This window comes from Equus asinus, chromosome 2 (assembly GCF_041296235.1).
Source record: "Equus asinus isolate D_3611 breed Donkey chromosome 2, EquAss-T2T_v2, whole genome shotgun sequence".
Taxonomy (NCBI): Eukaryota; Metazoa; Chordata; class Mammalia; order Perissodactyla; family Equidae; genus Equus; species Equus asinus.
In genome coordinates, this window is record NC_091791.1 from 42137086 (window position 1) to 42163371 (window position 26286).

At 38.0% G+C, this 26286-nt stretch overlaps 2 protein-coding genes across 5 annotated transcripts in view; one reads left to right on the forward strand and one right to left on the reverse strand.

Moving 5' to 3' along the window:
- LOC106847425 (putative neutral ceramidase C) overlaps window positions 1–5586 on the forward strand; it is a 105605-nt gene extending 100019 nt beyond the window's left edge. For all 4 annotated transcript variants that reach the window (XM_044754960.2, XM_044754966.2, XM_070487834.1 and 1 more), the window contains one exon: window positions 779–5586. In XM_044754960.2, the coding sequence (XP_044610895.2) occupies window positions 779–968 (190 nt within the window). In that variant the 3' untranslated portion in view covers window positions 969–5586. The remainder of the gene's footprint in view (window positions 1–778) is intronic.
- A1CF (APOBEC1 complementation factor) overlaps window positions 1–26286 on the reverse strand; it is a 161381-nt gene that overhangs the window by 45769 nt on the left and 89326 nt on the right. The window contains exon 12 of the transcript XR_011495094.1: window positions 18779–18907. The gene's annotated coding sequence lies outside the window, so the exon portion shown is untranslated. The remainder of the gene's footprint in view (window positions 1–18778; window positions 18908–26286) is intronic.

Sequence of the window (26286 nt, forward strand, 5' to 3'; positions counted from 1 at the left end):
CCTGGTCTATAAGGACCAACACGATCTGACTGCATCTGTTTCTATTATCTCAACCACTCTTCCACAGTTCACTATATCCTAATCCCGACTTGCATTCTGTTCCTTGGCTGGACAAAGATTGTTCCCGTTTCAGACACTTTGCATTCTCTGTTCCTTCTTCCTAGAGTGTTCTTCCTCTAGACATGTGTAAGTTCAGTTTAAATGACATCTCTTTAAACATGGCTCCATCTCTCTTTATTTTACTTGTTAAAACTACTTGTTCATTTATTTGTCTATTGCCTTTCTTCCCACGGTTGCCCTGGTAGAACATAATCGCTGTGAAACTTTGCACCATGTCCATCTTGCTCACTACTTTATCCTCAGTATCTCTAGAATAGAGTCTGGCATATGTGCTCATTAAATATGTATTTTTTTAACAAATGAATCTGATGCAAAAAGAAGTGTCAGTTGAAGCAGAGGACGACAAGGCTAAAAGGATGCTATAGCAGTTCTAAAGCAGGAGTCATCTTGTGTTGTGAAGATCAGGTAAGGCTTCCTGGGAACTACCTTCCTTAGGTAGTTAGAAAGGTAGAACAAGTAAAGATATTTCTACAAATGGCTGTTCCTTAAAGGTCCTCCCCTAAAAGTAAGAATTTGTCTCTGTTTTGTTCATTGCTATACTCTTAATATCTAGAATAATGCCTTGCTTATGGAATGTACTCCCTGGATATTCATTTAATGAGTAATCATACATTTTTAAGAATAAAATTGAATTTGTTTGTTTGTTTCCTACCAACAGTTTCTATTGGCACAAGGGATTACTGGGTCAAAGCAATGCAACAATACAATGGCATATTCCAGAAACTGCCCAGCCTGGAAGCTACAGAATAAGATACCTTGGACACTATCGGAAGCAGGACTTTCTCAGACCCGCTGTCATACTTTCATTTGAAAGCACTTCTTCCACTTTTGAAGTTGTAACTACTTAGCGAAAAGTTGACAAATCATTTAAAGAAAAACTGTCCTCTGTATAATTTATATAAATGATTTCACATGAATGTAAACCATTATGATGACTTCTATAATTGTCCCTGTTTGGGGACAGATAGTTTGCTGCTCATGGGACAGAGGTGTGTGTGTGTCCCATTTATCTTGCTCTAGCAGCTTTTTATCTCGTGGTCTACAGCCTAAAGCATGATCTTGCCCTGGGGACTTGTGGCTGTTTAAAGGGACAATTCCCCTCAATAAGGAATGTCTGAAATGTTAGTAAGGTGGCTGAAGATGTATGAACAATGTTTAAACTATTTATTTATAGAATTATTGAATGTTAGCACTGGAAAAGTTTAGATCATCTAGCTTGATCTTTCATTCGCAGATGGGAAAGATAAAGTTCTATGGATTTAAGCTTAGCATAAGGCTACAGGACCTTTCCCCCAGCCACATTTATAAAATATTAAATAAACATTGACCACAAGTATACAAGCTCAAGTAGAGAAAATGAGCATACCAGTTTTTTTGTATTGAGCATAGCCTTTCAAAGCCATTGCCCTGGAATTGATATGCCTAATCCAGAGTTTTGTTGATGCTCAAATCATTTTTGGAATTGCTTTCAGAGCCCAGTTATGAGAAAGTCAAACTTGTAATATTTTGATCATGGCTTGTATTTCCCTAAGTGCTCTTATCCCATTGAATTGTGTCTCGTTCCCAGGACTTGTTTTAAGTGATTTTTGACTTTTTTCACTAATCAAATTTACCCCAAAACCATGAAGCTTTGCCATTAGTATAGATATTAAAATGAAAGTGTTACTGGCTTGGAATTGAGTCCTCAAAGGCGGCAGCTCTAAATTCACTTATATATTCTTTTATCACTCTTTCACTCACTCACTTATGGGCCCATCAATCATAGAATATTTGTTAAGACTTACTCTCGTGCCCAACATTGTACTAGTGCCTGGCCTTGACAATTAGTGAGATCATATTTGGGAGGAATGTATAAGTGTCAAAAGATGACGATTTTGAAGGAGAAAATATTCAATTCAACATATAAGTTCTGAGGAGGCATTTACAAATCAGTAATCTTCGAGTCACATCTTGTATATCATCTGTGTTGCGTACTCTAATTTGGAGGAAAGAGGCTCCAGAATATTTGGAAAAAGTTGTCTTGAAAGTTATTTTGGGGCATTATGAAATTCCCAGTCTAATGTCCCAAAGAATGAAATATAACAGCCTGATATCGATTGCCTAAAAGTGCTAATTGCATTTAAAATTATCCAAGTCATACTTTTTGTATGTGTGTAAATGCTTTAGCGTTTTAGGGAAAAATCACCTTTATTTCAAAAACAGACTTTAAAGTTTGAAAATAGTAATGATATTAATAATGATAACCTGTTATCTATTTATGTATGACTAATCATGCTGTATTTCATTAGAACGAACCTGGAATGGTTTTTGATGAATCAGTGCTCTAGAGGCTGTTTCTGTGGAAGTTAACTACTGGAGAATCAGCTAATGATGATTTCAAGGGGTAGTGATCATTTTTCCTAATGACATCACACAGTATTTAGTATAAAAGACCAGAGGCCTAAAAGAACAAGTGATTCTGAAAGTAGTTGACCCTAGACATATAAATTATATTAGAACTGATGATATGATTTTAAAAAGTGTTTTTCATGACTCAGAAGAGTTTTTGAATTATTTTCCAGCACCTCCATGATTCCCATTGAAGCTTTCCTCAGTCGGCCTGTGACTCTCTGTTGTTTACTTGCAGCGGTGCCAGAGGCAGCCTTTGTATTGCCTACTGATGATCTTTCTGCACCCAGCCCTCTGTCCATCAGTACTCTTGGCCCTAAATAACCACAGAAAGCTGTTTTCTTGCTAGCTGCTACCTCTTCCAACTCATGCAGTTCCATTTCTGCAGTTTGTACATAAAAATAAGACCAGATCCCTGCATGATAAATACCATAGTTCTTCACTTGAGTGTAAAGCAACACCATGAAGAGGTTGGTCTGATCTATTAGTATAAAAATGTAGATCCAAACTGTGTCTGTGGCTGCTGCTGGGAGTGGCTCATTGGAGCCAAACCATGTAGAGAAAACTCCTGAAATTGGTGGAGGATGTGGAGAGAAGGGGGTTGGGTTGGTGAGAGAACACTCTTGGAGAAGATTTTGTTTCTCATGTCAAAGTGTCTGTATTTTATTTGTTGTACTCTGTCTGCTCTGTTTTTGAGGATGCTGTGACTTCTTCAAAAAGTACCAAATTATCCCTCTTTATTTTTCAATGAGTAGTACGTAAATTTGCAATATTCAAAAGAATGTTTGACAGTAAATTAATAATTACACTTAGGAAAGTATTTTCTAACGAGAGGTGATGTTGACAAATGAACACTTCTTTTTTCTTTTTAAGAGATGGAACAAATGGTGGTGTATTCCATGTAAACCAGATTGAAAAGTGATATAAATGACGTCTGTAAGTAACCACCCAAGCATGAGGGAACCACTTCATCAGTTCCTTCCTGCCCTCCAAAGTTTTACTGGCAAAATATGTATGGTTGACATTTTTTACTACTAGGGCTTTTTTTTTTTTTACTACTGAGAGTTTCCTAGGCAGGTAGTTAATTATAAAATTGTTTTATGAGCTAATTCTGAACATAGAGGCTAAGAATGAATATCCTTTTCCAATTTGCCCTCTTATGCTTCTCCACCAACGTAAGCAAGCAAACTGTTCTTTTCTAATATTAGTACATGGACATCATCTTTAGCCAAAAGATTAGATGATCTTTTCATGTCTTCAGTTCTTTCAAATAATGCTTTTGGTTCCTGGGTATCCCAGTCTGACCTGCTGGTTTATACTGGCTTTTGGAATGTCATGCCATGTGTGATGCCAGAGAGGGAAATTAGCATGTTCCCCATACTAGTTAGAATGCATTCATCTGTAAGTAACAAAATGTTCCTGATCAAAGGGATCTAAACACTAAAGACATTTACGATCTCATGTAGCAGTAAGTATTGACGAGACAAATTCAGGTTTGGTGAAGCCACTCGATGTTGCTGGCTTTTTTCTTAGCTTATTAACTTTAATTCTTAGGTTTGTCCTTTCAGTCAAAAAGTGGCCGCCTCAAGTCTTCATGCAGTTGCATGCAGCAGCAAAAAGGGAGAGGAGCGTTCTCCTCAGAATCTCTTTTTGGAAGGTGAGAAATATTCACTAGAAACACAGGTAGAATTTCCCTTACATTTCCTTGTCCAGAATTGTCACAGAGCCTCGAGGAAGGCTAAGAAAGAGAATATTTGGCATTTTCTACCTCTAGAGAAGAAGGCAAGTTCTGATAGCAAGAAAGAAGTGGTGGTGGAAGTAGCCGTGTTCTGTAAGTGTGCCAGCCAAAATGACTTTCCTATGCTGCAACATTAGAGATTTACTTCTTGATCTCACCACATGTCGATTGGGGTCAGCTGGAGGATTTCTTCTATATCTTCTCATTCATGGTCTCCGTCTGATACAGGCTCTGATTTAAAATATGCTTCTATAATTAGGGGAAGGAGACATATGCATTCATGATTGGGGGAAGTAGCCATGGGGAATCATGCACCAGCTCTTAAGCTTCTACCTGGAAGTGACACACATCACTCCTCACATTTCACTGTGTAAAGGACAGAAGCAGTGTCTTTGTGACCAGTCCTAGTGGTCACCACAATAGGCAAGCAATAATATGTGCATATCCAACTTAATGGACCTTTGAAATAATTGGAACTAGTTTTATCTCAGGAAATGCATTTTAGAAAGAATGCATCTTAGAATCCTGATGATGACAGGACTTGCTTTCTATATTACAAAATGTATGCATTCATTCAGCAAATTTATATTGAGCACCTATATACTTTGTGGCACGCATTATGCTAAGCCCTGAAGATACAATAATGATGAAGGTGCAGTAAGTTGTTACAATTAAGGAACTTAAAGTTCAATGGAAGAAGCAGACAGGTAAACAGGCAATCCTGTACAGAGTGACTCATATTGCTACAGTAGTTTGTGGTGTTGGAGATGGAGCCTTAAATAGTCTTGGGTTACTACAGTAGGCTTCCTGGAAGAAATAACATCTAAGCTAAGACCTAAAGGATATTAGCTAGGAGAAAGATAATGGGGTGTGTGTGTGTGCATGCGTTGTTGACATGCACGTGTGCAGGACAAATAGACTATTCCAGGTAGAGAGAATGCCGAGTGGTTTATCAAGGCTGTAGTTAGGGTGCAAGGGAGGAGTGGTCAGAGATGGAGCACTAAACTTTGCCTTCATAAATAGCAATTTGGTTTTATATTTGTATTAGCATTTTCCCCGCTTGAGACTCTTCACTTATAACATATGTGCTTGAATGTATTTTCTCTTTGCTTTACTAATAAAACACATCTTTTATAACCAAGGAAACTGATTTTTGTTCCCAGTCTCCAGTGACATTGGGTATCACCCTTCTGTCTTCATGGGCTGTAACCGCGTCTCTTGGAATTGAATTTATTAAGAGACTTCTTTTGCTTCTGTCCACTGATGTTTCCAAATCTTGATTTCCTTTTGGTTTTTGTATCTACTAAGTTGGAAAATACAGCCAATAAAGATCACTGTCTCCCTTTAGATGGAGTCCAGAGTTTCAGTCTGTATCTTATAAGTACTTATAAATATGAAAAAACTGACCCACCCACATAAACTTGAAAGTACCTTGGAGTGCATAGTTCCAAGTTATCAGAGATCCAGCCTCTGGTGATTTTTTTTTCTGGCTGTGTTTTAGGATCATGAGCAAACTAGAAGTCTGGGATATTGGCTCAAAACTAGCCAGAGGAGAACAGGAAATCTACTACCCCACTGCCTGGACCCAGGTGTCAGGAAAGATTAAGCTGACCATATACTCCATTTTATTGTAACTTTCCTATTCCATATAACAGATTTACTTTTTGCTTAAGACTAGGGTAAGCTAAGTGAACTCAAGAACTTAAAATCTCAGCAATTGCAAGCTTGGAAAAAAGTCAAACAGGGACTCACTGCATCCCCTAAATGGCCAATGAACCTAGATGGTAATACAGAGAAAGGCATCCTTAAGTAGAATTTCAATAAACTAGCGTGTATGATTTTATAAATAAAGTTGGCGCCATCATGATGAGAAGAATATACTTTGGATGTCTTTCCAAATCTGTGGATGGTGTTGTGCTGACCCACTGCCATTCTTTTATCAGCTCCTCTTAATCTCTATTTCACAAATGCAAAATATCTCACGGAGACTGAGGGGTAGCATAACCATGAGACATAAATGGAAAGTTATACAAAGTGAAAGAAAGAACCTAGGCTTTGGAGTCTGGTCAACTTGGAATGAATTATGGCTCTGACCTTGGGAGGGTTACTTAACATCTTGGTTTATGAAATGGTGATAGCATAATGACCTTCTATGATTGCTATGGGGTTGCATAAGTTAATGATTAAGTGAGGATATTCTAGAAACTAACTGGTTCAAATCCTAGTTCTATCATTTATCCAGGGTCAGACCCTGAGTAAATTAGTTAATTTCTTAAAACCAGTTTCTTGATGCATCTCAATTTCTTAACGTATAAAGTGAGAACAATAAAAGTACTTGGCTTTTTAGTTTGTGAGATTAAAATGAGGTAAAGTTGTTGGCACAGTGCCTGGCATATGGTATACGCTTCATTTACTTAGTTGTTAATTAACTTAGTTTCACTATTATAGAAGATGATGCATAAAAGTATCTGGAAAAGAGTAGGAAATTTAAAAAATCCTCCATTGTTAACTGAATATGTGATTTTCCCCAGAGACATTATGCTTTACCTGATCTTTTTCCAAGTTGTGCTTTTGACATCTCTGATATTAGGGTAGAAAGAATTGGAATGGAGGCATAACTGAGGCTATCAGTGGTCTAGACCGAGAGATAATGGAGGTCAGAACCAGAGCCAGCTTTAGGAAAAGGTCAGAAGGTGGAAAGGTATAAAACTCTACAGTTGAAATGGACATGACACTGATTGACTGGATGGAGAGGGGGAGAAAGACAGAGTTTTAAAAAATAAAAACCCTGAACACTGATCAGATGATAATAACAGTATAAACAAGAGCCAAAGTAAAAGGAAGAAGATTTCAGAGGGATGATGATAAATCTAGTTTTGCATGTCTGACATTTGACAAGACATCCAAGTATCAAAGTCTAGCACACAGTGGGAAGTGTGGAATGGAACCGTCGGAGAGAAAGTAGGACAAAATACCTTTGGCCCTCCATATCCATGTTGTGCATCCACAGGTTCAACCAACACAGATGGATAGGCCTATGGTGGTTATGTTTGTACTGAACGTGTACAGACCTTTTTCTGGCCATTATTGCCTAAACAATGTGTTACAACAACTATTTACATAGCATTTACATTGTGTTAGATATTTTAAGTGTTCTAGAGATGATTTAAAATACATGAGAGGATGTGCATAAGTTACAGGAAATACCATTTTATATAAGGGACTTGAACATCTGTGGATTTTAGTATCTGTGGGGGTGGAGAGGTGGGGGCTGGGGTGAGGGGGTGTTCCTGGAACCAATCCCCCATGAATACCGAGGGATGATTGCATAGAGATGTGGGAAGCATCAATCTAAAAGCAATAGTGGAAATCAAGGAAGCTGATGACTTCTCAAGAAGGGGGGCATATAGGGAGATGAAAATAGCTTGAGATGACAGGACTTTAGGGAATATCTACTTTTAGGAAAGGGGAGAAGAGGGAGGGCCAGAAATAATATTGCTAAGAAAAAGAAACAATTAGGAGACTTAGGAGAGTAGAAAGAAAGAATTTGAAGAAGGTCAACTATATCAAATGTTGCAGAGAAGCTGAAAGGGTTTGAGATGGAATTAAGCCTTTGCAACTTGAAAGTGAGAAATTTCTAAGAATAGTAGAAAGTACAAATGTCGAGGAGCAGTTACTGGGTTGATCAGATGTGGCAGAGACAGTTAGTGGCCCTTCCATATCTGCTCTCCCATTCTTCCATAGTCATAGTTCTAATTGGTCACAAGGATAGGACTACATTTCTCAGCCTTGGTATAGCCCAGGACTGCATCTAGTATAGCCATCCAACTACGTTCTATTCAGCGAGATGAGAGAAGTGACATGTTCTCTTTCCCCACTTGTACTCTCGAAAGGAATAGTCATATACCCCCTTGCTCCAAGTCCCTTCCTCGGTAATGGACGTGATGGCAAGAGCTGGAGCAGCCATCTTGAGCCCAGAGATGGAAGCTTCATGTTAGAGATGGCAATCACATAAAAGATGCCTGGGTCCCTGATGGTCAAATCATCCCTCAACTACTTATTCTCAGGTGATTAACTGAAGGGAAAATAAGCTTACATTTCATCTTTCACTGTTATGGTTCATTGTTAGAGCAGCGGAAACTTGTAGTCTAACTTATGAAGTCTATAATTTACACACTTTCTTCTGCTATGACTGGGACAAATATCTAAATATTTGTATAAAATCAGAAAGCAGATCTTTACTAGCTGACCTGGGGAAAATGGTATCGTGACCTCTTTCTATTTTTTGACTCTCTGGTTGTTATGGGTTGAATTATGTCTCCACAAAAGGACATGCTGAAGTCTTAATCCTCAGTACCTCAGAATCTGACCTTATTTGGAAATAGGGTCATTGCAAATCTAATTAATTAAGATGAAGTCACACCGGAGTAAGGTAGGCCTCTACTCCAACATGGCCGGTATCTTTATAAAAAGAATGCCATGTAAAGAGATGCACACAAGGAGAACGCAACATGAATGTGAAGGCAGAGACCTGAGCACCGTATCTACAAGCCAAGGAATGCCAAAGATTGCCAGTAAACCACCAGAATCAAGGAGAGAGGCGTGGAACAGATTCTACCTCACAGCTCTGAAAGCAAACCAACCCTCCCAACACTTTGAGCTTGGACTTCTAGCCTCCATAATTGTGAGACAACAAATTACTGTTTTTTAAGCCATCCAGTGTGTGCTATTTTGTTATGGCAGTCCTAGGAAACAAATACACTGGCCAATGATTAATTTGCACTTCCTTAGGCACTTGCCAAAAGAGATTCTTGGGTGCCTCCCAGTTGAGAGTACCTAGTAATTATGTTTGTTCTTTACTTTCCTGGATAATACGGTCATTTTATGGTAACTGGTTTCATCTATCATTGGTTGACTATGAGTGTCATCTATCACCATCAAAGACTATAGTAAATTCTGAAACTAATTTACATATCATAAACAGCCAAACGAATCAGCTATGATGCAGCTCTAACTAAAATTTTATGGAGAATAAACATTCTATAATTTTGGGAATTGATCTTTTATGGGTTGTGGGTAAGACTATGAATATCTATTATATATGTGTATAAGATGACAGAATCAGGACAAATATAATCATGCATGTTTATTCTCAGTTCCTATTGAACTGAGTTGATTTTTTTCCTCTCCAATTTATTATGCAAATATTATAAGCTTGCAGCAAATAAAGGACATGTCAGTGTAGAGTCCATCTTTCTGTTCACATGGAGGCAAAGCCAGAAAGGAATCATGATATACTTTAAGAAATTGGTAATGTGAGTTTTAAATTAATGTAAAAGGACATTGTATTCATGTTGTAGAAAGGTATTGTAAAAATAGCAACAATGAGTTTTTCTCTCTAGGGGTGGTTCATTTATGTTTAAATAAATCAGTATTTTTTAGTTTGAGATGCTTTTATGAATAAGAGAATGCTTTAAAGACTCTATTAAAGAGAAATTTTCCCATATTTGGAGGGCATTTTTAAGGGTTAGGGGTGGGGTAGAGCTGGATTATTTCCCTTATAAATATTTTAGCATATTTCTCCAACAGGTAAAGATTTTCATCTTTTGCTTAACCACAAGCTCACTCTCGTATCTCACAAAATTAAGAATAACCCCCTTAATTTTATCTACTAGTTCCTGTTCAAACTTTCCAGATTGTCTAAAAAATGCCTTTTTACAGAAGATTTGTTTGATCAGGGTCTAAACAAGTTTTGTACATAGCATTTGGTTTATTTATCTCTTATGTTGCTCTTAATATGTAACATTTCTCTTCACACTAGCCCCTTTTCATGCTATTTGTTTGTTAAAGAAACCATATTGTTTGTCAAATAGATTTTCCCATCTTCTGACCTTTTGGTTCCTCATAGCGTGTTTTAACTGCTTCCTCTATCCTTGCTGTTTTCTGTAAACATTAGATAGATCCAAAAGCTTGATTCAATTCAGGTTAATTTTTTTTTTCTTTTGGCAAGAATACTTTATTGGTAGGGCTGTTTATTTTCTATTTCATAAAACAGGAAACACATAGTGTCTGGTTGTCCCACTTACATTAAAATTGATGTGATAGTCAGGAACTGTCAGCCTGATCCATCCATTATAAAAGTCCCCGTTAATCTTGAGTTTTGGTTTTCACAGCCATTGATGATCATTAATTAGATCCATTATTTCTTTAGGGATTAAAAAATAGTAATTTTCTGTTTTCGTTTTTTTGAGGTATAATTGACAATAAAATTGTAATATATTAAAAATGTACAATGTAATGATTTGCTAGACATTCATACATTGCATAATAATGGGATATGTTCAGAGAAATTTGGTATTAGGCAATTTTGTCATTGTGTGAACATCATGGAATGTTCTTACATAAACCTAGATAGTATAGCCCACTACACGCCTAGGCTATATGGTATAGCCTATTGTTCCTAGGCTATAAACCTGTACGACAAGTTACTGTACTGAATACTATAGGCAATTATAACACAATGGTAAGTATTTATGTATCTAAACATAGAAAAGTACAGTAAAAATACGGTATAAAAGATAAAAAATGGCACACCTGCATAGGGCACTTACCGTGAATGGACCTTGCAGGACTGGAAGTTGCTTGGGAGAGTCAGCGAATGAGTGGTGAGTGGATGTGAAGGCGTTGATGGACACTTAGGTTGTTCCTGTTTCTTGGCTATTGTGAATAATTCTGAAATAAACATGGGACTGCTGATATCTTTTGATATCCTGTTTTCATTCCTTTTGGATATATACTCAGAACTGGGATTGCTGGATCATATGGTAATTTTATTTTTAATTTTTGAGGAAACTCCATACTATTTTCCGTGGTGGTGCACTAATTTACATTCTCAATAACAGGATAATAACTTGCCTCCACATCCTCTCCAACACTTGTTATTTCTTGTCTTTTTGATGATAGCCATTCTAACAAGTATGAGGTGATATATCATTGTGGTTTTGATTTGCATTTTCCGATAATTAGTGATGTTGAACATCTTTTTGTGTATCTGTTGGCCATCTGTATGTCTCTTTTGGAAAAATGTCTATTTAGTTCCGCTGTCCATTTTTTAATTGGATTTTTTGTTGTTTTGAGTTGTATGAGTTTTATATATTTTGGGTATTAATTCCTTCTCAGATATATGGTTTGCAAGTATTTTCTCCCATTCCATAGGTTGCCTTTTCATTTTGTTGATGGTTTCTTTTGCTGTACAGAAGCTTTTTAGTTTGATGTAGTCTCACTTATCTATTTTTGCCTTTGTTGCTTGTGCTTTTGGTGTCATAGCAAAAAATTGTTGCATAGACAAATATCAAGAAGCTTTCCCCCTACGTTTTCTTCTAGGGTTTTATAGTTTTCAGGTCTTACGTTTAAGACTTTAATCCATTTTGAGATAATTTTTGTGAGTGGTATGAGATAGGGATCCAATTTCATTTTTCTGCATGTGGTTATCCAGTTTTTCCAGAAGAATTTATTGAAGAGACTATTCTTTCCATTGAGTATTCTTAGTTCCCTTGTCAAATATTAGTTGGCCATATATGCGAGGGTTTACTTCTTGGCTCTTGATTCTGTTCCATTGGTCTGTGTATCTTTTTGTAATACATTTGAAGAGATTAAAAGGAAATCACTGGTATAAAGAAAGAGCAAATTTCAGGACTGAAAACAACTCGTATTAATTCCAGAACCTGAGATTAGACAACACTGTATACTTTGATAAACATATGCAGTTCACTTTTACTACTAATAAGGAAACATACCATAATAATGACATCTGTTATGTAGAACATTGAGCCAAGTGAGGACTTGTGTGACATGTTGTAGAGGAGTAAAAGGGCATTCAACCTTCTGCAGGTAAGAGGCATTGATAACATTAAGCTAATGCCAAAGAAATAGCACATGTTTAGTGGAACACAGAAGGACTTAGCTTTGGGAGTATTTAAGTACACAGTCAGGGCAGTGATAAGTTCTACATAAATAATGACAAGAGTGCTAAAGGGGATCAGTTAAAAACTGGAAGAACAATGTGTAATTTTAGTTGGAGCCCAAAAAAGTTTTGCACATTAACCAAAATTTGACAAAGAACTTGGCATAGCAGTGTGCTGTGGTCCATAATTTGAGGCTCACCACTGCCCTAGCTCAGTGGTTCTCAACCTTGGCTCCACATTAGCGATACCCAAAGAGTTTTTAAAAAAATGTTCGGATGCCTTGTATCCACGCCAAACATTTTCACTTTATTGCTGTGATAAGAGGCCCAGAGTTAGTGAATTTTAAACTCTTCCCAGGTGCTTCTAATGGGCAGCCAGGGCTGAGAAACACTGTTATAAATATTATTACTATATTGTTAAGAAGAATAAAGGAGTGATGAACTCAAGGAAACTTCTGTTAAGGATGACAAGGAACATCTTTCACCAATCCACCTTATTTATACTTCTTCCAATAAAATTCCATCTTTTTGTAATGGGGAACAGTTTTTAATCTTATCCTCGTATTATATAAATTCTTTTCTGAAGATAGCTTAGGGGGTCTGGAGCTCCCCCTAAAAGCTAGAGCAGTCCACTAATAAATTTCTGGTCAATCCTAGAAGAATATCATTCAAGAGAGCAGATATTGGCTGAGCTCCGTCTAGGAACAGGCATTGCGCCAAGTGTGGGAGTGGAGAGAATCCATATGGATACGACACTAGGAAGAAGGACTACTCATTACAGTATAATTTTTAAATGTGAAAAGTTACAAAATAACCCGAATGTCCTTCAATAGGGAAAATGAATCAATAAATTATGGGATTCCACATGATGGAGCGCTGTAGAGTAGTTAACATGTATGAAATAAAGCTATATGTCTCAAGATAATTATCAAAATGTGAGGCAAATACAGTAAGTTGCAGAAACATAGATACTGCATGTTAGTAACGTACCATTTAGATAAAGTTTGAAAACACACAAAACAACACTGTCTACTCTTTTTGGAGGCACACAATGAAATAAATGAGAAAAAAATGCATCAAGGAAAAAATTTGGGATGGTGGTACTTCTGGGTGTGTAAGCTCCATGAAAGCAGGGATTTTGTTTACTTACTGGTCTACTCCCATTTCTAGACCAGTGCTTGACACTTAGTAATGCTTGATAAATATTTGTTGACTGAAACAATAAGTAAATGGGGGAAAATGGAATCAGGAATGGATTTACAAGGTCTTCAACTATAAATGGTACTTTTATCTCTTAAAAAAAGTGAAGTAATTATGGCAAAACACAAATATTTGATAGAGGTTAATGGTAGATCCATGGGTGTCCAACATACTATTCTTTCAATCTTTTCTATATGTTTGAAATGTTGCACTGACATTTTTAAGAGGAGTGTTTGCAGAACAGATGGGAATTAGTATGACTAGTGAGAATGGGGTGAGAGAAAGAGGGGTGTTGAAATTGACTGAGATTTCAAATCTAGGTGATTGGAGAATAGCACTGCCTTTAAGAGTTACAACTGTTAGATGAAAATCAGGAATAAGATGGAGGGTGACAACATCACTTTGGATGCATGATATTTCAAATTCTGGCTGGACTTCATCTATAAATGCCCCAAAGCCCAGGGGAAATGCTCATTCTGACTTCATCCAATAGTTTTAAGAAGAAATGTAGCAGGATGTAGTTTAAGGGCTTCACCCTCAGCTTTTCCTGAAGCACTTACAGAGAAATAAATTCAAGCTGGAAAAACATAGGAAAAAAAACTATAGAAGAAATCATAGAAAAATTCCTGAAAAAAATCATACTATTGAAGGGACCGGCCATTTAACTCAAAGTCGGTACCTGATTTCCTTAAAAGCAAAGGGTTTAGGAAAAAAAAAAAAAGGGGGGGCCGGCTCCGTGGCTGAGTGGTTAAATTCCTGTGCTCCGCTGCGGCGGCCCAGGGTTCGGATCCTGGGCGCAGACAAGGCATTGCTTGTCAGGCCACGTTGAGGCGGTGTCCCACATCCCACAACTAGAAGGACCTGCAACTAAGATATACAACTGTCTACAGGGGGGGGTTGGGGAGATAAAGCAGAAAGAAAAAAAGAAAAGATTGGCAACAGTTGTTAGCCCTGGTGCCAATCTTTGAAAAAAAAATGGAAGATTGGCAACAGTTGTTAGCTCAGGTGCCAATCTTAAAAAAAAAAAAAAAGCAAAGGGTTTGTAAAAAGTCTTGGTATATGGAGGTGGTAAGCTCTGGGGCAGGAGCAACTGGAGGACTGTGCCATTCTGGGCTAACACAGCAGGACGTTCTTGGGCCAAGGTAAAGTTGATCTGCTAGGCTAGTTGCATAGATAATACAGCCCCCACAGACAGCTTTTGTATTTAACTTCTGCTTGCTCCGCCCCTCCCCCTCTCCAAATGAGGAATGGGGCCACTTGAGATGATACAGACCCGGCAGGGCTGAATTACCTGGACCACATTCTCAGATCTTGTACTTAAATAGTCTGACTCTTAGCAGTAGACGATTAAGACAGGGTGGAATAAGACTCTTCAGTGAAATTCAAGAGGCCTGGATCCCTATCCTTGTTCTGTCATAAAGCATCCGGTGAGTTTTGGATAAGTTTCCTAACAACTTTGAGTCTTAGCAAGGATTTGATCTTAAAAGCCTCTGAACTCTATGGCAAGCATTATAACTGGGCTTCATCTTTGGTGTCTTTGTTGACTGATTCATAGTAGCTATCTGAAGAAGTGTATTGAAAAGGATTGAAAGATGGTGTTTGGGTCCAGTGAGTAAGTGTGCTCTGATTGATTAGTACTGTCTGACATGGGTGGGGTCTAGGTCAGTGGCTAAATGATGGCTCGGTATTTGCCCTTCCTGATCTATGGAGACAGAGTTTCCAGGAGGCGCAGAAAGCCTTTTCTTACACTGCTTCACCCTTTGTCCCCTTCAAGGAAATATGCAAGTTCCCCTCTAGGCTGACAGACAACTTCAGACACTAGAGAGGATAAAAAAAAGCAAGATATTCATCTGAGGATGGATCTCCATTTACTCTACGGGATTTTCTCTATGTTAAATCTGCAGTGCCATCTACTGAATGAGACAGGAAATAATACAAAGACTGTAATAGCATGCCAGATGACAATGAGAAGAAATCTTTTGCTTTTTACTTAAGACCACACATTTTAATCTCATAATTTAACTGCACTTACATTATAATATTTTAACAGGCGAACCCTTTTGAGATGCTCTCACACCATTTTTAATTCAATATAAACAATAATTATGAGTATGTTGTTACTGTGTTACATGTTGAATCATTTGTTTCCTTTTGTAAGATTATTATTTTAAATGATAGAGTTGAAGATTAAAAACTTAAAACCCAAAAGTACACTTCTGATGCCCTTGTAGCCACAAGGACTAAAGTGTCCTTTTTGGATGTTAGTTTTAGGAGGTAAAGAAGTCTGGATGGGAGAAGAAGGGAGGCAAGGGTTTGTTAAAGGTCTATTAGATTTTGCTCCAAATTGGTATTCCCAGTGGTGTTTATAATGCTGTCATGAAAGAAGTTCCGTGACCTCGTAAGTTTGGGAACTACTATATACTCAATCACTTTCTCACGGATTCACAATTACGTAGGATAATAGAGGCTTTTAGACTCTCTGAAGGCAAGAAATCTGTTTAACTTTGTCTAATTCAATGTTTCCTAAACTTAGTTGAACATAGTTTATTTATTTTAGGGCCTTTCAAATATTGGTCTCACATAGTTTATTTATTTTATCGCCTTTCAAATATTGGTTTCACATGCCAGACACAGTGCTAGGCACTTCACATATGTTAACTGATTTACATCTCATGACAGCCTTGTGATTTTACAGAGGAAGGAGTTGAGAGAGTTGAATTGACTTAAAACCCAGGCCTGCCTGATTTCTAAGCACATGCTGTTCCCGATCAGACCACATGGCCTCTCAACAGAGCACTTTAGTTTTCACATGGCTGAGGACAAGATCTTCTACTTGGCAAGGGGGAGGGCACAAGAGCCCCCATGTTCAGTTGGCCTTTCCCTGGGAGAGAGAAACTTTAAAGGTTCCTCTTGGAGAAGCAAATGCTTTGCTCCTCCTGGAGGTTAGAAATTGTGGCCTGCTTGTGATAGACGGACGTGGACTGTCACTCCTCGAAAACTCAACCGTCTACTTCCAAAGCTAGCCTTGTTTTGGAGAAACATCTACAGATGTGTCTACAGAGAAAGGACATCTGTAGGGAATTTTTAATTTGCATAACATGCATCTGCTCTAGTCCCTTCCCAGGTCTTTATGAGCCTCTGGGTTTTTTCAGCCAGGAAAGCAGAATTTATAGTCAGTTCTCTGAGATTTCAATTTTCTCTCCTGAAGGGGTCATAGATTTTGTTCTTTACCAATACACAACAGCTACTAAAGAACAGATAACTCCAGAAGGTCACTTGTCCAGAAGCTATTTTTAGGCAGACTATTTTGGGTACTTTATATATGAAAGTTGGGTGACAGCAGGCCTTTAGAACAGGAGATAAGGCAAGACGGACTTTTTGAATCTGGCTCTATCCCTCACTTTCTGTTTCTCAGAGTCTGTTTCCTCACGTGTCAAAAGGAATTTGAGTATACCTAGTTCTTCAGGCTGAATTGAGTACCAAATGAGGTCCCAAATATCTTCATTTTCTCATTCCAAATTGCTAGGAGTCAATAAAAACCAACAAAGACCACCATATAGGAAAACAGCTGAGAAGACTTATAAAAGTGGTAGAGGAAACCTGTGTGTTTGGCCCATGTTGTAGGAAAATATTTTGGATTTTTCTCTCTTCTTCAAATGGTGGATTAAAAAGAAGGTGAATTTAAACAGTTTGAAGAGACAATAGGAAATTCAGAATTTTTCCATGAATTAGAAATATGATTATGGAACATCATGAAAATAAATTTGTATTACATCAATGATGCGTGTGTATTATATTCCCCCCAAATTGTGTCCTCGGTTTGAATCTAGGTGCTTGTGTAGGTTTGCTGGTTGCTCCCTTCCTTTCAGAGTACCCAAGTTAGAGGATCTTTTCTGCTCCCACAGCTCCAGGGGGAAGTGATAGATTTATGTGGCTAGAAGTGAACTGGGTTGGATGTCCGCCTTCAAGGTGATCTTGCAAACTTTCATGCACAGAATCTGCCTTTAAGCTACCGTGGCCTTGCTAGTGTGGTGAACTAGGGGAAAGGATTTTGAGAAACTGGCATAGAATGGAAGAGTAGTGAACAACCACACCAGGATCCCCAGAACAAAGGTCAAAGTTCCAGAGACTCTACGTCAAGCCTGCCAGAGGTCTACTTGCCCGAGGAATCCAGGAGCTTGGAGGAAGGGAGAATTGACTCTTGGAGTTTATCTCCTCCATGAAGACCACTCTCAGTTTTAGTAGAATCATTTAAACACTAAACCCTGTCCTTGATGGAGAAGGAGCTCACTCTGATAAGGAGTGCTTCACCGTCTTGGTGGGGCCACGATAGTGCAGCTACAAGGAGGGGTGCTGAGGAGTGCCTCAGGGTGTGGAGGGCCTCAGCTTGGCTTCCACCCTAGCCTCCTCAGGACCATCTCTGAGTCCCAGGAGGAAGGGAGCTATAACAAGTGATTCAATTTAACAGAGTAGTTGCAATAGTTTGGATCATATGAGAAGCAAATGCCAGGCATTTCATTTTTACAGGGGCCCACTAACAAGCCAGAAGCTATTTCTTCACTGCAGGTGACATGACCTGACTCTAGCTCCCCATGGACCTGCAATGTGAATGCCTCATTAGGGCTTGCCATACACTGCACGTTGCATCTTTTACCGCCACTGCATCCTCCAATGCTGTAGGGTCTGCTGGTTCAAGTGGCCAGAGTGGCAGGGCTGCCATATGGCAGCCTGGACTTACTGCAGAACCTTTCCTTACTCCAGGTCCCACTCATGCTGGCAACCTCCTGACACCCAGCATAAGGGCTGGAGCAGTATTTCTAAGTGGGGGATGTACTCTCTCCAGAACCCAAAGGGACTTTCCAGTCATTATGCTTTTCTTTTTTTCTTTCTTGCTCCAGAGAGCCAGTTGGGTCTCTGGGTATCAGTGTCAACTCAGATCCTCTGTCCAACAGTCTTCAAAGTCTCTGGTTTCTACTCTCTCCAATGTACAATCACAACGTACAATCACAATGTACAATAACCATGTACAATCACAATATACAGTAAACAACTGTAGGTTTTCTTTCTTTTGGGAAGAGAATCTTTACACTATATTCTTGCCACAGTATTTCAGAGTCCTTTGTCTTGGAGATCTGGCCACCTCCTCAGTCAATGGGTCTTGGATCTGAAAATTTATTCAGATCTGGGAATCTAGCAAAGGATCTTGATTTCTTATTGGGGCAACCACTTTCAGCCTCCTGCTCCTCTATTATTGCTTTTTCTCCCCTGTTGTACTTGTTAAGCAGCACCCTCATTGGCTGCCTATTTTCCTTGTAGAGACACTATAGAATATTCAGATAGAATATTGAATATATAGAATATTCTCTTACCCATTTCCACAACTTGGTGTGGGTCGAGATCCCTTGGATGCCCTTCTGAACAGCCATCAACAAAGCCAAGAAGAGGTACTGAGAAGTTTCACGAGAGAATTCAAGGAGATGGTGCTGGCAGGGACAAATCTGAAAACACATTTAGGAAATGTCAAGTGATTATGCCTGACTTCAGTGGAGGCATCGCAGAAGACTTTGCAGCAATAGTAAATTTCTCTTTGTATATTTTCCGCAAAGCCCCTTTGCAAATGAGATCTTGGAAACAGAGCTGGGGATGCTGTGGCTTACAAAAAGTATGCAAACTGACCTTGATAAGAGCTTAGGGTCATATGAATACATGTACCTAATACGATTTAATGATACAAGTAGTAAGTGCTTTCCTGTTTGTTGGTTATTTCTACAGCGGTTCCTTGAGCACCGTTTTGGCTCTCATTAGCCAGATGACCTCTATCACTTATGCAGAGGTGGAGAAGAGAATCCCTTGTTAGAATTAACAAGAAAGGAATAAGAGCAGTCTTACATTCAACGCCAGCACGGAGTAGCACTTGTGAAATTGACACTACAATGGATTAATAGTAAAATCCCTGGAAAGTGCTGAGTTTTGTGCTAGAAATAAACAGACTCTACTTTTCCTAACTGGCCCAATACAATGTAGTCTCCCAATTAAACGACAAGGTAAAGGGGCCTAGGTGGGGCATTTCTTCCCATCAGAGGAAATTCCAGACAGATATTCATTTCTTAGGAGAAAGGAGCAAAAAAGGAGGACCCTGGACAAAATTATCGGATTCACATGGGATTATTTTCATTCTTCTAGATAACTAGGTTTTTCTTGACTTATGTTAGAGGCACTAAAAGATAAAAGAGGCATATTAAAAATTTTAAGACGTTGAGCAAAAATCAATTAGAATTGGGTCCCACGAAACAGGAAGTGGTTAGAACTCTGCTGGCAGGAACCCGAGGGAAGGACTCAGAGAGAGAAAATGCAGAAGCAAAGAAAGGAAAAGATTTGATTGGCTAAAGCTTAAAGCCTAGTTGACTGTGATTGGTTGTCCTCGGGTTTCCATTTTGTAACCCTGAGGCATTTTCAGGCTTAGGTTTCCATTTGCTTGTGCAAGCCTCCGTGGCATTAGATCCTCCTCAGTCTAACGGCCTCCGTGTTTAATTTAATAGAGGAATATTTTGCTTCCAAAGGTTTTCCTGTTGGTGGTTTTGAGTTTTGAGAGGCAGCACTGTCTTTAGGAAAGAATGACTTTTACATTAGCTGTGGTCCAGATCTCCCGTGGAACAACCATGTGTGTGACTTTGAGTCGTTTTCTTAACTTCAATGAAGATCAATTTAATTATCTACAAACAAGAAATAGCACTCACAGGGTGGTGGTAAGATATAAATAAAATAATCTAAGTAAAACCATTTAGCAAATAATCTAAGTAAAGTAGATGGTCCAGAAATGCTAGTTCTGTTCTATTTGAAAACAAACATGGCAGAATCTTGGTTAATTGGAATCTAGCTTCCCAGAAATCTCAATTAATCACATCCTCCCCTCTGCATTTCATAGAAGGAAAGCCAGTAAGTGGTGTAAATGTTAGTTCATAAACCCAAAGCCCAATTTTATGCACTCTAAACTTACATAATTACAAAAAAAAATTAAGTTGTTTTTGTTTACCATGGAAGCTCCAGTACTTAGAACCATCTGTCACATAGTAGGTGGTCAGTAAATATTTGTTGCAAGACTAAGAACACAGAAATCCTTAGAGTGTTATTTGTTAGGAGTTCAATGATGCTGTAAGTCAGCAAAGCACACAAACTCCTATTACAGAGGTCTTCAAGGAAAAATGTTGCAAGTAAGACAATTACTGGAGATTTCTCTTCATTTCTCTGAAACGTGTAATTTAATTCAACAATTTGTCAGTATTTAACAATTCATCAGTATTTCTTGTTCAACTACTATGTGCAAAACAGAACAAGATATATAGTCCCTTCCCTCAAGGAACTCAGATTTTAACAGGGAGTAAAACTGTGGGAAGAATAAGGCATAACTGAGAGAAAGCAGTGCGAGAGAATGAATGAGGTGTGAACCAAAAATGAGATTATAATACAATAAAAGAAAGAATTTGTTCTCACTGAGAGGATCAGGGAGTTTTTCGAAGGGGAGATTTTATTGTATTTCAGTTAAATTCTAAAGTGGGAGTTAAATTTTGACAAGTGAGAATGGCTAAGAAGGTAAAGGAGACAAGAAGGGAGGGGGACGTGGGAGAGAAATTTCAGGCAGAAGATAAGGCGTGGTTGGTAGAGAAGCAGAGAAAGCTTTTCCTGTCAGTTTTGAAGAGGGAGGTCCCACCGAAGATGCAGCGTGTGAGGAAAGTAGATAGGGAGGGTAGGTGGTACCTTTGACCAAGGTTACTATGGACTTTATGTTTGAATCCCCTTCAAAGTCATTTGGGAAATATAAATAAAAAATGGAATGCCTTATGAATTGTTTCTTGAATGTGGCCCTGCTGTGAAATCGAAGGAGACTAGGTTTTATCAGGGCGAACTGGCAATGGGTATTGGAAATATTCTTGTCCGGGGAGAGTGCCCCCATGTACGTAGCATAAACCAAAGCCAAATGGTGGGAGAATTTCTGCCGGATATGAGTGTCATCTGACTACACCTAGGGATGTGCTCAAGGGTTCAGGACATGGCAAACCAAAGCCAGTCTTCAAGATAAGCTACTTAACCGCACAGAAAATGTTGACTCTGGTTGTTCTGGATACTAAATCTTTCTAAATTAGATTACATATTTCCTTACCTGATTAAACATAGGACCTTAAGAATAATTTAATTGCTCTTCATGACTCAGGGTCATCTTTATGGACATAATTACATGCTTGGTTGTATAGAGTGAAAACTTTACAGCTTAAAGTGCAACAGACTTTTTGCTCCTGTGCTAATAGTAATATCTACCTAATCAAGATTTTAAAAATTATTATTATTAGTTTTTCTTTTGTCTCCTTTCTGCTGTCAACTCTTTATATGAAGCAGTTAGTAAGCTCATATCTAATCTCCCAATTGTCGGAGGGAGGGCTTTGCTTTGAGGTCGAGCAGGGTCTTTGTGATCACAGATGGTATTTCAGAGGCCTTGGGAGAGGTGAAGGATTTCTATTATGGACAATTAATTGTGGAGTAGTTAATGGTGGATCTTCAGCAAGACTTGAGTTCCAGCCTCAGCCCTGTCCCTAAGTAGCTAATTAATTTTTGGCATTATTTAACTGTCCTCAGACTGATTTCTACATTTCTCCCGTAGATATTTGCAAACATGTTCTCTGAAGTCCCAGAATGAAGGATGAAGCATGGATTCAGGAGTCAGACTGTGTTTACCATTTCTTACTTGCAAACTTGGCAAGTTAGTTCAGCAAGTTAGTCAAGCTCCATGCCTCTTTCTGTCTTCTTATCCATTTTCATGGATAAAAACATTAGTCTCACAGTTACTGTGGAGTGTGGGTAGGATAAATGGGAGAAGTTCTTTTCACAGTGTCTGCAATCCAGTGGAGAATATTTGTTAGTTCCAGTTCCCTTTCTTCAACTAAAATCTTTTCAGGAAGATTAAGTGCCTAAAAGGTCGGAATTCCCCAGGCTATTTGAAAGTCTCTAAGTGTCATTAGCCAACTAGGCCACTGGATGTCACACTTGATCTAAGCTGCCACACACACGGTCCTGTGCTCTTTGGCTTGGACGGTCTTAGGCTTTTAGAGCGGGAGTGGACTAGCTATCTTTGAGGTCAGAGTTTGAAAACTGCAGGTCACAGGCAAGTTTTGTTTCATACACATTTTATTTTTTTGAGTTTTAATGCAACTTGAATACATTTAGGCAGAGGCTTCACTGGATCCTACTCTGTAGAGTCCTGCTTGGGCCCCTCCCTCCTTCGGGTGACCCACCTGGTTCCTCAAGGCAACCGAGCATGAGCACTTTATCTCATTTTGTAGAGGAGACTGACCACCCAGACAGCTTACATGGTTTGACGGAGGAAACAGGTTAATTTGGTGGTAAATCTGGGACTAGAACTCAGGTCACTTGATTCCCTGGTTGGTCCCTGGGTTTGAGCCAGACGCTTCAGAGATACATCAAGATTATGCACCTTTAGGAAATTTCTACTATGCAAAGCAGATGGGAAGGATCATTATCTGCCTCTGGCTCTTCCTTAAGCTCTGTTCAATCACAAACTTCAGAATATTTTGACTTTCATATCTGCTCAGCACTAGATTGGGTATTTAATCTCATCAATGTTTTATTTCATGAATTTGGTTAGGGGGATGGGACCGTGGTTGGACATTGGAACATGTTTCCCAAGGCACTTAGCAGAGATACATTAAGCTAACAATAAAGTCCACAACCTCTAACAGGAAATCAGTAAGACAAGCCAAGGGTCATGATTTATCCCAGCTCTTATCAGAAAAAGCAAGCCAAGAGAGCTCACTCTGAGTACTAATAAGTTATAATGTAACCGTATACACACACAGGAGTTTAAATTTTCATAACTACCAGATGGAGGATATAGGCTAATTTGCTCACACTCTACCCGCTGCCTTTGAAAAGAACAGGTCAGAGAGGGTAATTATCTCGCAAATTTAGATTTCCCTGGTTGTGTTCTCGTTAGAACAGCAGAAGGTTATTTCTGGGATTATGTCAGCAGAATTGCAGGCCTATAGGAGCTACCAAGATAAGAGTAAATCAGTTCCTTTGAAAACGTTTTACTGCCTAGGGTACTTGTTTAGAGATCCTGCACAGTTTGGGGAGGATGTGGTCCTTTCCCTGGGGACAGGAAATGTGTAGAGTGAACCATGCCTATCTGTTTAGTTGATATGAATTTTGAAGGTTTTTAAGAAAGCTGTCAGTCTCTTTAAAGTCTGTTTTGAAGAACTCTGATGTCAACGATTAAAAATAGTAGCATAGCTTGTTAGAAGTGGAACAAATATTAAAGAGCATCAAGTCCAATCATTTGCACGTCACAGAACCAGAAATGGCAGCCTAGCAGTGATAGAGGACTTAGCGATGGTTACAGAGCAATTTTGATGAGCCAATACTGTTTTTCTTTCCTTTTTTTCCTGTCAATACTTTCTTGTACCCAGATCACCGGATTCCTCATCTCTTGATTTCTCTAATAACCCTGCTTTTACTTTTTTATACCTATTTTGTATGTTTTTTTGTTTTTATATTGAGGTCTTATTGACATATAATAAACTACATATAATAAAATTGTACAATTTGATAATTTTTGACATGTATATACTCACAAAATCATCATTGCAATCAAGATGATGAACATATCCATCACCATCCAAGATTTCCTGCTGCTTGGTAATGCATTCCTCCTACTCCTCCCCCCAGGCAACCACTGCTTCTTGCTCTCACTCTAGATGAGTTTTCACATTCTAGAATTTTGTACAAATAGAATCATATAGTATGTACTCTCTCTCCTTTTTTTAATCTGGCTTATTTCACTTAGCATACTTATTTTTAGATTTATGCATGTTGTAGCATGTATCAATAGTTCATTCTATTTATTACTGAGCAACGTTCCTTGTATGAATGCACCACAATTTATTTATCCATTCATGCATCTGTTGGTAAATGTTTGGGCTTTTTCCAATTATTGGCTGTTACAAATAAAGCTGCTATGAACATTCAAGTGCAGCTCTTTGTATAAATCTATGCTTTTGTTTCTCTTGAGTCAATACCTGGGAATAGAACTGCTAGATCATATGAGAGGCATATGTTTAACTTTTTTAAAAACAGTTTTGTTGAGGTATATTTGATATATAATAAACTGTGCATATTTAAATTACACAATTTGATCAGTTTTGACATATTTATTCACCTGTGAAAACATCACCACATTCAAGATAGTGAACACATCCATCACTCAGAAATGTTTCCTGGTGTTCCATTATAATCCCCCTGCCCTTCTCAACCCCAAACTCTGGCAACAACTGATCTGTTTTCTGTCATTATAGATTATTTTGTGTTTTGCAGAATTTTATAAAATGGAATAATACAGTATGTGCTATTTTATGTTTGGCTTCTTTCACTTAGCATAATCATTTTTAAATTCATCCACGTTATAGTGTATCAATGGTGCATTCCTTTTTCTTGATTAGTAGTATTTCATTATATGGATAGGTTTTTGGTTATTGCAGATAAAGCAGAGGAACACTCATGTACACGTTTTTGTATGGAAATATACTTTCATTTATCTTGGGTAAATGTATAGAAATGGAATGGCTGGATCATATAATGAGTGTACATTTAACTTTCTAAGACACTACCAAATTGTTTTCCAGAGTAATTTTATCATCTTACATTACCAATAGCTATGTGCAAGAGTTCCAGTTCCTCCACATCCTTGTCAACACTTGGTATGGTCTGTCTATTTAATTTTAGTTATTCTAATACATGTATAGAGGTATCTCATTGCGGCCTTAGTTTGCATTTCCCTGATGACTAATATGTTGTGTGTCTTTTTATGCTTATTTGCCATCTATGTATCAACTTTGGTGAAGTGTTCATTCAAATCTTTTGCCCATTTTTTAAATTGGGTTGTTTGTTTTCTTAGGTTAAGTTTTGAGAGTTCTTTATGTATTCTGGACACATCTTTTATAAGATATATGCTTTGCAAAGATTTTCTCCCAGTCTGTGGCTTGTTTAATTCTCTTTTGAAGACTAGAAGTTTTTAATTTTGATGAAGTTCAATTTATCAAATTGTTCTTTTATAGATTATGCTTTTCAGGTTGTATCTTAAAAATCTTTGTCTATCCTCGGGTCACAAAATTTTTCCCCTATTTTTTCTTCTAGAAGTTTAATTGCTTTAGGTTTTAAATTTTATTCTATTATCCATTTTGAGTTAGTTGTTGTATAGGGCGTGAGGTATGGATTGAAGATTATTGTTTTACATATAAATATCCAATTGTTCCAGTACCATTTGTTGAAAAGGCTATTCTTTCTCCACTAAATTGACTTTGAGCTGCTGTCGAAACTCAGTTTCTTGTATATGTGTGGGTTTATTTTTGGACTCTATTTTGTTCAGTTGATCTATTTCACTATCCTGACACCAATACCACAATCTCTTGTTACTTTAGCTTTATATTAAGTCTCGAAGTCAGGTCAGGTAAGACCCTAAACTTTGTCCTTCTTTTCAAAGTTGTGTTAGCATATTCTATATGCATTTCTGTATAAATTTTAGAAATTATCAATGTCTGCATGAGACTCCTGGGATTTTGGTTGGGATTACATTGAAACTGTAAATCAATTTGGGGAGAATTGACATTTTAACAGCATTGAGTCTTCTGACCCATGAACATGGTATGTCTCTCCATTTATTTAGGTTTTCTTTAATTATTTTCTTTAACTACTCTCAGAAATGTTTTTTAATTTTTATTGTACAAGTCTCTTATATCTTTTGTGAGGTTTATCAGTAAGTATTCCATATTTTTTGGTAGTATTGCAAAATGTCAACTTTGGATTCGTTGTTGCT